This window comes from Moschus berezovskii, chromosome 25, assembly GCF_049115385.1.
Source record: "Moschus berezovskii isolate FMDL1 chromosome 25, NW_MosBer_1.0, whole genome shotgun sequence".
Taxonomy (NCBI): domain Eukaryota; kingdom Metazoa; phylum Chordata; class Mammalia; order Artiodactyla; family Moschidae; genus Moschus; species Moschus berezovskii.
In genome coordinates, this window is record NC_142484.1 from 7515341 (window position 1) to 7526674 (window position 11334).

An 11334-nucleotide genomic window follows, 5' to 3' on the forward strand; every position below is an offset into this window, starting at 1 on the left:
AGTAGAACAGAAAAACTCCACCCACCAGTAAAGGGAACCTACAAAGAAAACTGCCTTTCCCTGCGGTGGGAAAAAATTCAGAACAAGATGGGCTCCTGTAACTCTGGTCAGTATTATGTAACAACCCAAATAGGAAAATAATTTGAAAAATGATAGATACATGTGTATCTATACATCTGAATCATTTTGCTGAACACCTGAAACTAACACAACATTGTTAATCAACTACAATCCAATTAAAATAAAAAGTTAAAAAAAAAAAAAAAAGATGGGCTCCTATGAACCACAGCATCTGCTACCAGTGTCCTCCAGCTCTGGGACACCTTCCTCCCAGAAATTAATTTATCATGAATGTAGTGCCCCCTTGTGTCTCATAGGAATAACTACAGGTTTTTTCCAAAGGAGTCCCCAAATGGTGATTTTCAGGTTTCCCAGAGACTGCTGCTGCTGCTAAGTCACTTCAGTCGTGTCCGACTCTGTGTGACCCCATAGATGGAAGCCCACCAGGCTCCCCCGTCCCTGGGATTCTCCAGGCAAGAACACTGGAGTGGGTTGCCATTTCCTTCTCCAATGTGTGAAAATGAAGTCGCTCAGTCGTGTCCGACCCCTAGCGACCCCACGGACTGCAGCCTACCAGGCTCCTCCATCCATGGGATTTTCTAGGCAATAGTACCGGAGTGGCTTGCCATTGCCTTCTCCAATTAAGTGCAACCAATAAAAAGAATTCCAGGACAAAAAAACCACCAGACCCATTAAGAAAAAAGAATTAAGGCGTCAGGCGAAACAAAAGCAACAGATTTAGCCTGCCAGGATTTCAGGTAATACACTCAGCAAATACAGAATTTAAAATAACCATGCATGAAAGATCTAAATATATAAAAGAATTAAAAGAAAGGAAATAAGAGAGTATAAAAATGACTATAGGGCTTCCCTGGTGGCTCACTGGTAAAGAATCCACCTGCCAATGTGGGAGGCATGGGTTCGATCCTTGGTCCAGGAAGATCCCGCATGTTTCAGGGCAACTAAGTCCATGTGCCACAACTACTGGGCCCATATCTGAACAAGAGAAGCCACTGCAGCGTGGAGCTGGCACACTGCAACTGGAGAGTAGCCCCCACTCACTGCAACTAGAGAAAAGCCTGTGCAGCAACAAAGGCCCAGACAGGCAAAAATACATAAATAAAATCATTTTTTTAACATAAAAAATGATTTATTGTTGTTGTTCAGTTGTGTCTGATTCTTTGTGGCCCCGTGGACTGCAGCATGCCAGGCTTCCCTGTCCATCACCAACTCCTGGAACTTGCTCAAACTCATGTCCATCGAGTTGGTGATGCCATCCAACCATCTCATCCTGTCGTCCCCTTCTCCTCCTGCCTTCAGTCTTTCCCAGCATCAGGGTCTTTTCCAATGAGTTGGCACTTGGCATCAGATAGCCAAAGTATTGGAGCTTCAGCTTCAGCAACAGTCCTTCCAATGAATATTCAGGACTGATTTCCTTTAGGATTGACAAATTTGATCTTGCAGTCCAACGGACTCTCAAGAGCCTTCTCCAACACCACAGTTCAAAAGCATCAGTTCTTCAGTACTCAGCCTTATTTATGGTTCAACTCTCACATCCATACATGACTACTGGAAAAACCATAGCTTTGACTAGACGGACCTTTGCTGGCAAAGTGATATCTCTGCTTTTTAATACGCTATGTTTGTCATAGCTTGTCTTCCAATGAGCAAGCGTCTTTTAATTTCATGGCTGCAGTCACCATCTGCAGTGATTTTGGAGCCCAGGAAAATAAAGTCTGTCACTGTTTCCATTGTTTTCCCATCTATTTCCATGAAGTGATGGGACTGGATGCCATGATCTTAGTTTTTTTAATGTTGAGTTTCAAGCCAGCTTTTTCACTCTCCTCTTTCTTGATGAATCTCACAAGAAGCTCTTTAGTTCCTCTTCGCTTTCTGCCATAAAGGTGGTGTCATCTGCATATCTGAGGTTGTTGATATTCTCCCAGCAATCTTGATTCCGGCTTGTGCTTCATCCAGCCTGGCATTTTGCATGATGTATTCTGTATATAAGTTAAATAAGCAGGGGAACAATATATAGCCTTGATGTACTCCTTTCCCAATTTGGAACCAGTCTGCTGTTTCATGTCTTGATCTGCATACAAGTTTCTCAGGAGGCAGGTAAGGTGGCCTGGTATTCCCATCTCTTTAAGAATTTTCCACAGTTTGTTGTGATCCACACAAAGGCTTTAGTGTAGTCATGAAGCAGAAGTAGATGTTGTTCTGGAATTCTCTTGCTTTTTCTATGATCTAACAGATGTTGGCAATTTGATCTCTGGTTCCTCTGCCTTTTCTAAATCCAGCTTGTACATCTGGAAGTTCTTGGTTCATGTACTGTTGAAACCTAGCTTGTAGAATTTTGAGCATTACTTTGCTAGCATGTGAAATGAGTGCAACTGCGCGGTAGTTTGAACATTCTTTGGCATTGCCTTTCTTTGGGACTGGAATGAAAACTGACCTTTTCCAGTCCTGTGGAATTTCCAGTCCTGTGGCCACTGCTGAGTTTTCCAAATTTGCTGGCATACTGAGTGCAGCACTTTCACAGCATCATCTTTCAGGTTTGAACTAGCTCAGCTGGAATTTCATCACCTCCACTAGCTTTTTTCGTAGTGACACTTCCTAAGGCCCACTTGACTTCACATTCCAGGATGTCTGACTCTAGGTGAGTGATCTTACCATCGTGGTTATCTGGGTCATGAAGATCTTTTTTGTATGGTTCTTCTGTGTATTCTTGCCACCTTTTCTTAATATCTTCTGCTTCTGTTAGGTCCATACTGTTTCTGTCCTTTATTGAGCCCATCTTTGCATTAAATATTCCCCTGGTATCTCTAATTTTCTTGAAGAGATCTCTAGTCTTTCCCATTCTATTGTTTTCCTCTATTTCTTTGCATTGAAAAAAATGATTATATATATTAAAAAACAACAACCCAAAAGAATTGTCACAGCTGAAGAGAACTGGAAGGTAGACGGGGAAAAATTTCTCACAGGGCAATGCAGATATAAGAAGACAGGGAACCGATCTTCCCGCTTTGGGGATCTCTGCATCCCATGTTCATCATCTCAAGACTGATACTGATGATAAATATAACAGCAACAATAATATCTATTGTGTGCATGTGTGCTCAGTCGTTTCCAACTATTTTCTGGCCCCATAGACTGTAGCCCACCAGGCTCCTGTGTCCATGGGACTTCCCAGGCACGAATACTGGAGTGGGTTGCCATTTCATTTTTCAGGGGATCTTACCGACCAGGGATCGAACCTGTGTCTCCTGCATTGGCAGGAGGATTTTTTACTACTGAGCCACCAGGGAAGCCCTCTCTAGAATGTCGTTATTTTATTTTCATCTTGCACTTATTGCTGTCCAAAATGACCATGTGTATTTCTTTACTTGTCTCTTCTTTATCCCCTCTACCAGGAAAGAAGAGCTTAGCGAGAAAGGTCCTCTGTTTTTCTCTCTGTCTTGTTCAGCACTAGTTTCAGGTCCTGAACAGGACCCACTTCACAAGCAAAGCATTCAGTAAATGTCAGTGAATGCTGCTTAAATGAGCACATGGAGCCACCCAGGAAGAGCTAAGTATGATACCTGGTAACAATACAAGAAAGGAAGATGTAATGGATGGGTTGAAAAAAAAAGAAAAGGCTCTGGGATGAAGTCAATGAGAAAACCCCATGCTGTATCCCGCTCCTCCAACAGGAATAGGACCCCTGGGAACAGAGTTCATCCATCCCCTCTGTTACTCTGGTCAGGTCTTTACAGATCCTGTAAGTTTTGACTTCAGCATTTGAAGAGTTATGTCAGAACTGGAATGACTTCAGAAAAAGGACAACTTAAATGAGTACAGGCAGGGGGACTTCCCTGATGGTCCAGTGGCTAAGACTCTCACTCTCAGGGCAGGGGCCCCGGGTTCCATCCCTGGTCAGAGAACTAGGTCCCACATGCTGCAACTAAGAGTTTGCACCCCTCAACTCAAGATCCCGAGTGCCGCAAGCAAGACCCACAGCGGGGAATAAATGAATAGAAGGCAACAGGAATGAAAGCAGGTAGGAAAGCAGAATCTGTGGGGAAAGGCGATGATTTGGGACCTTATGCTGGGAATGGAAAGCTGGCAAGAAGCTTCAGAACAGTTTACGAGTGGACCATGACATACCTTTGTCTCACTGTTGAGTAGCCGGGCGTGGAGGTGGTCAGTGAGGACGATGAGCCAAACTGAAAGAACAGTCGGCCTTTATTCGCTGAGGTGTCCCTGTGAGGGGCAGAAAGAGGCACCAGCTCCCGAGGGGCCCATTTTCACCAGTCCGGAGGGGAGGGTCAGATGGCAGGCTGCTGAAGGGGCTCCTTCCACTTTATGGGCTCTGGGGGTCAGAGTCGGGGAGGGAGAGAAGGGCTGGGAGTGAAAGATACTGCATCAAGGTGGAAGAAGCATCTCAGCCCACAACCCCAGTAAGGATCCCAGTAAGACTCAGTAAGGGTCTTGGCTGAGGCCCTATGGGGCGGGGCCTGGGCTAGAGATGTGCAGCTGGCCTGCGTCCTTGCCAGCGATGCCCCCAGCAAACTGCACCTTGCTGGCTTGTGATTCCCGCAGTCAACCTGAAAGGCTGCATGTGCGATTTCTGCCAGGAGCTGGACTCCTCACCAGCCTGAGTCTGTCTGGTCCAAAGTCCCGACCATTTCCAGGTAAACCATCCTCTTCCTGCCCTGCTCCCTGGATCTGGCTTGGGCTGCCCCATCTCTCACGGGGACCAGTGAGAGTTTTCTTCCTCTAGGTCTCACATCTCTGACCCATCCTCCACATCTCAGTTTTCTAGAACCTTACAAATAACCTGTGCCCACCATGACTGAAATTCTTTGCGGGTGCCCCACCACTAGGCTCGGTGGGCTCCAGGCCCCTCCTGCTCCCCCTGGGCCTTCCTGTGCGCTCTGGGAAAAGCTGCCTCCTTGCCCGCTGCCCTTTGGCCAGGACTGTCCTTGCCTCTCCTGTCTGTCTGTCCTTCAGCTGCAACTCAAAGCTCCCCTCCTCCGGAGGCTTCCTAGGCTCACAGCCCCGTGCACACGCCTTTAGGATGACCATCAATCACAGTCCACTGCCACTGTCCGCAAGGTCCTGCCTGGCAGGGAAATGATCTTTGCAACCTTGCCCTCAAGAAGCCTTGCTAAAGAGATGTGAAATAATCAGACAAATGAAAAAAAAAAAAAAAAGAATGAATAACTTCCAAGTTCCGGCTCCTTCTGCTTCCCTAGAATGTTCCTAGCCTGCCCCTTTTCCTTTCTCAGACACCACCCCAATAGAGGTGAATTTCCAAAAGAGGGAAATGATCAGAGAAGCAGAATGTCCTGGGAATCTGTCTGTCTGTTAGCCCATGAGGAATCCCCATGCCCAGGGTTCCTTCTTGCTGAAATCCTGGGAGAGGAGGTTCACTCCTGGTCATTCTCAGACAGCTCTAGACAGCTTCATGGCAGCAATCCTTGGCAATCAGTTTAAAAAATCTGAGTCTTGGGACTTCCTTGGTGATCCAGTGGTTAAGACTTCGCCTTCCAATGCAGGGCATGAGGGTTCAAATCCTGGTTGGGGAGCTAAGATCCCGCATACTTTGAGGTCAAAAACCAAAACATAAAAAATATTGTAACAAATTTAATAACTTTAAAAGTGGCCTGCATAAAACAAACAAACAAAAAAACCTGAGTTGAAAGTTTCTATACCCTCCTTCCATGAAAGTAACGGGCTTCCCAGGCGGCACAGTGGTAAAGAATTTGTCTGCCAATGCAGGAGACGCAAGAGATGCCGGTTCGATCCCCGGGTCGGTAAGATCCCCTTGGGGAGAAAATGGCAACCTACTCCAGTATTCTTGCCTGGAAAATTCCATGGACAAAGGCACCTGGTGAGCTACAGTCCATGGGGTCGCAAAGAGTCCGACATGACTGAGCACACACACACGTGAAAAATAAAACCTTGGCCTCTTTTCTGATTAAAAGCTTTATTTCCAGAAGCAGAACTTTTCTGAACATGGAGTTCAAGGGGTCGGTCTGCGTGTAAAGCCCTATTCTACCTTCTTAAGTCCCAGCCTCCACAGAGGTTCAGAAACTACACAGCTGAGCTTCACTACCCCAACGTCCTGTCTTTAGACTCTCTTCTCAGGGCTTGGACAATCTTCGCTCAGAGCCTAGACTTGGTCTCCCAACTTGTCTCTCTTGAACACCTTTCATAAAAGCTCCATTTCCACGGGAAAGAGACCAGCCCCCAACCTGCCTTCTGAGAGAGGGCGTTTCCATGGGAAACAGGAGAGAAGGGGGCTCCGGCAGGAAGGGCCCTTCACAGGCAGCAGAGTCGCTCCACCCCCTCCTCACAGGCATAGAAATTTTCAAACAGCTCCGGGGTGGTGCCACTGCACTCCAACCACCTCCTCAAGGTGCCCAGAGCCCGGAGGGCATCAGCCTTGGTGGGCAGGGGCTCGAAGCCATCCTCTCCGCCCCCCTCCTCGTCTGCAGGGCCCACCTCCTCTTTGCATGCTCCAGACACAGGCTCCTCACCCTCCAGATCCACAAAGCGGGAAAATTCCTCGAGGCTCAGCCCACCAGGGACCTGCGGCACCTCTGAGGCTTGGTCCTGGGCCAGTGGCGTTTTGCCAGGAGCCAGCCCTTCCTGAATGAAGCTGCTCACAATGAGGTGGAGAGGCACCTTGGCCCAGGCCGCTGCTGCCATGTGCAGAGCGTCCAGCACTGTGATGCCTGCCGCAACCTCAGCCAGCGACGTGCCAGCCCTCTCGCTCTGGGCAGCAGCCAGCTTGCTCAACAGACGGTGCCGGTAATGGGCCTTAAATGCCCGGACCACGGAGCTGGGCAGGGGCGGTGTGGGGCTTGCAGCAGACAGAGGCAAGAGCCTCATGTGGCAGAGCCCAGGTAGGCCTGCCACCTCCTCCACCACTCGGGCAGCCATCAGCAAGGCCACCTGCCGGCCCTGCCGCCCCATGTCCCGATCAAGCTGTGACAACCACTTCGACCAGGGGATGGCCAGGTCAGGGTGGTAGGAGGCAGGCAGGGACTCACTGTTGACCCCAAAGAAGCATCGTGGGGCAGCCTGGGGCCCACTGACCAACAGCCGCCGTTTCTCTGTGCCCCTGCTGTTGGCACACAGCAGCACCTGCACCCGATCACACGTACCCGCTCTGCCAGGCACTGCCCGATACAGCAAGGGCACTTCAACACAGCCAAAAATGTCCTCTGGGGAGAAATCTTTAAGAGAAAGAGGCAGCTGAGCCTGGGGAGTGGGAGCTGGGGGAGGTGGCTCAGTGGGGAATGGAGACGCCAATATGTGGCGGGCCCCGAAGCCCACGTTGTTTCGGCGTTTCCATCGGACCAGCCAGCCGATGCTGGGCACAAAGTCCTGGCCCAGGATGTCGGCCAGCTCCTTGGCTTTGTGGAGCAGCATGGGCCCCGTCACGTCCCAGGCCTTGGCCTGGGCGATGTGGTACCAGCAGAGCAGAGCCTCGTCGATGCCGCTGTACTTGGACTCCCGCTTGCGCTTGCGCTCCCGGTTGGCTGTGCCGCTGCACCAGTCCGCCAGCAACTTCTCTTTATTCTTGCAGATGCGGGAGATCTGAGGCTGGGAGACCTGGAAGCGCCGGGCCACCTCCGACTGGGACATCTTGGACTCATCCAGGAGTTCCAGCACCTGAATCTTCTCGGCCAGGGACAGGGCGTGAAGCTTCTTCTTGCCACACAGCTCCATGGCCTCTCAGCGGCACCTGGGTGGGGAGGAAAGGGGAGCAGGGGACCGACGGTGGAGGTCACTCAGGTTAGGAGAGGAGCGCAGCAAGGTAAAGAGAGTATATGGGGCAGGGAGACAAGTTGGTGTGAAGGGGCGGGGGGCAGTCCAGGGAAGGCTGGATCAGCTGGGAGAGGGCGAGGGTACCCTGGGTAGGAGGTGAGAGGGCTGGGCTGAAAGGAAGGGAAAAGGCCAGGCTGAGTGAGCAGTGGGCCGGGCGCTGATGGGAGGAATGACAGAACAGAGCCTGGAGGGGGTGGCGCCCTGGTCAGAGGGAGAAAGGGGTCCGCGGGAGAAGGATGAATAGAGCCGAGGGGACAGCTTCAGACACAACAAAGGAGCGTGGACAGGGGAGGACGGGGGCTGCGGCCTAGCGGGCAGGTGTAGGGATAATCAGAGCGGCCGGGAGGAACCCCGGGAGGGCGGGGCGGCGGGCCTAGCCTGAATTTAGATGACGATGTTGTGGGCAGGGTGGTGGAGTGAATGGACAGAGTTGGGGTGACAGGTGTACAGACGACAAAGAGGGACGGACTAGGGGCTGAAGAAGCAGTCTGATCTGGGTCCTGAGCAGGGAAGGCTGGGCCAGCGTCCGGCCTGGAGAGGGGGTGGGGGGCGCCAAAGGCCGAAAGGCAGGTGCACAGGCGACAAAGGGCAGGAGGGGTTAGGAGGCCGCGGGCAGCGAGAGGGGCGGGTTGTCCTCAGCGGGGAGGCTTGTGGCCTGCGAGGGCGGGGGGACGAGCGTCCGGGACCCAGGCAGGCCAGGAGTCGGGCTCCGCAACTCCGCCGGCCTCTCCCTCTGGTGACCCGGAGTCCATTGGCGGGGCGGACCCAGTCATCCGCCTGCCCGGCCTCCCCGTCTCCCGGCCTCCAGCCCTTCCGCTCCGCACCCACCTCAGGTGCTCGTCCCGCGGCTGCCGCCCCGGTCCCAGCCCTGGCTGGGGCCGGACTCCCGAGCCCCTCTCCCGGCGGCTACCGGAGAGCAGGAGAGGGACGCGCCGAGCGGACAGAGGGGCTGCGCGGGCGGCGGGCGCGCGCACCCGTTGCGCGCAGGCCGCGTGGGGGTCTCTCCGGGCCAGACCGCGGTCCGCAGCTCAGCTTCCACCCGCCGCAGCCCCGCCCCGAACCAATTAGATTGGCCTTCGCTGGAGTCCGTCCCGCCCCCGACTAAGTCTCATTGGACACTGCGAAAGTGGCGGGTCGTCAGGTCCCCGCGGGGGACGGAGCTTTCTGCAAGAAGGGATGGCAAGGCGGAGACTGGTCGCGGCGGGAGTCCTGGATGCGTCGCCAGCCTCAGGGGACCCGGCCCTCGGAGCCTGACAGGACTCGGCAGCGTGGACGCAGGACGTCTTCTTGGCTGTGACCCTAGGCAGCTTCCTCATCTACCAAACAGATGTCGTCCCCCTCACCCAGTGGTCTTTAAAAAAACAGAAGCAGGTATAAGCCACACAAAAGATGTTACCATGGACAGCACTGACCTCAGGTCGGTAAGCCTGTTGTTCCGGGAAACAAACTCAGAAGGACAATGCAGATAGTGAAATGCAGTTTATTATACTGGCGGGCCCAAGGCAGGGTCTCCTCTTAGCCAAGGACCCCGACCAGTTTTTGTGAAAACCTTATATACCAGTGAAGGAGGAAACAGAACAGGCTTCATCTTTAAAGCAGGACTCCATCTTGGGCTGGACTGGGGACTTTTGAGTTATATGCCCAGTACCTATGGAAACGACATGCCAACTGGAAAACCCGGATGGAAGAGCCCCAGGGCTCGTACCTAGACTCTCCGTCGGCTGAAAGAATACCCTAATTATCTGTGTAACCCAATAGAATCATAAATTTTATTATGCTTATTGGGGTATGACCACAGGCGTATTGATAATTGTCCACTGTTAACTACCTAGGCTTAAGGCATATGAATCACGGGTTAACTTTGATTATATCTTTCTTTTCCTTTGTTCAGACTAGTTTCAGGGAATTTGGGGAGGTGGGTTTGGGCAGGTACACTTAGGGTATATAAGGTTTTCACAAAAACTGGTTGGGGTCCTTGGCTAAGAGGAGACTCTGCCTTGGGACCACCGGTGTAATAAACTGCACTCCACTATCTGCATTGTCCTTCTGAGTGTTTGTTTCCTGGAATTCGTGGCTACAATACCCTAAGTGTATCTGCCCAAACCCACCTCCCCAAATTCCCTGAAACTAATCTGAAGAAAAAGATACAAAGTTAACCGGTGATTCATATGCCTTAAGCCTAGGTAGTTAACAGTGGACAATTAATTATCAATAGGCCTGTGGTCATACCCAAATAAGCATAAAAAAATTTGATTCTATTGAGTTACAGATAATTAGGGTATTTTTCAGGCAACGGAGAGTCTAGGTACGAGCCCTGGGGCTCTTCCTTCAGGGGGTCTGGTTTACCAGTTGGTATGTCATTTCCATAGATACTGGGCATATAGCTCAAAGTCCACAGTCTGGCCCAAGATGGAGTCCTGCTTTCAAGACAGAGCCTGTTCTGTCAGTCTCCTCCTTCAAGACTACTTGCTTGGAGCTAGTTCTGATTTAGGGCATGTGGGGATTAATTTTTATTTAGTTTTGATAACTTTTCGGCAAGACTAAAGTTCCTAAAGATTTAGTAGTATTCCTTTCCTTGGTAGACTTCAGTTCTTTGAAGTTCAATATAGACTTTTTAACTCCGAGTCTAGAGTGCCGAATCCTCAGCTCAAGCCTGCTTTCCTCTCCCTTCACAGTCAATTGAAATGCTGGGGCCACAGGTGAGTCCCTTCTCAAAAGCTTTCCTTCCCATCCCAACCCTGATCCCTCTTCCATCCATGTCCCATCATAAATCCTCCTTCAGCAGCCTTTCCAAATCTCTTCTCAATACAGGGTTCTCATCAGCATTCTCATCTTCTACACTTTCTTTTAACCATCTTATCTGGCCTTAAACTACTCAACCAGCAAGGATCATTTCACTGCTTTACTCCCTGTGCTCCAGGCCTACTTCCAGGTATAGACATGAGGATGGGGGCTGTGCTGTGTTCCTAATACAATTCCAAACTGGGGCACCTGGCTTACTTAACTGAGCACAGGGGCCCAGGCCACTCACTGCCTTCCAGGAGGAAACAAGTGGCTTTCAGGCTGTCCCAGAAAACCCTAAGCATATTTCAGGGGGTTCATATCTGAGTCATACCTTTCACATGTTGGCTGCAGGAAAAGGAAACTCATTTTTGTGCTCATAAATCTATCTGGAGGAAGGCTGTAGCACTGCATTGTGGACTCACTCACACTGCATTTATTTAAATGAATGAACGCCAGGCAAGCAAGGTTGGGGTCTCTCATGTTCATGGCTTATGCAAAAAGTCATGTGTCTCATCATGATGTCATGAGTCTTCCTGTCATTCTATTTATATAATAATCAAGCTTTTGGACCTATTTTTAAGTATCTTAAATTGCAAGGTCAACTGTTATAAAGCTGTCATTACTTGCATGTACAAATCCAGCAGAATTTCCCCCAAAGACACAAAAATA

The 11334-nt window shown here is 50.6% G+C and overlaps 1 protein-coding gene across 1 annotated transcript; it reads right to left on the minus strand.

Moving 5' to 3' along the window:
* Positions 1-6036: 6036 nt before the first annotated feature.
* TIGD3 (tigger transposable element derived 3) lies at positions 6037-8907 on the minus strand. The gene is made up of 2 exons (XM_055414948.2): positions 8710-8907; positions 6037-7798 (listed from the first exon to the last, which is right to left on the minus strand). Exon 2 carries the CDS (start codon positions 7780-7782, stop codon positions 6367-6369), a length of 1416 nt encoding a protein of 471 aa, XP_055270923.1. The 5' UTR covers positions 7783-7798; positions 8710-8907; the 3' UTR covers positions 6037-6366.
* Between the last annotated feature and the right edge of the window lie 2427 nt (positions 8908-11334).

Bases quoted from the DNA above. Each gene is read 5' to 3' on its own strand.
- TIGD3 (XM_055414948.2), bottom strand. From the start codon at position 7,782: ATGGAGCTGTGTGGCAAGAAGAAGCTTCACGCCCTGTCCCTGGCCGAG.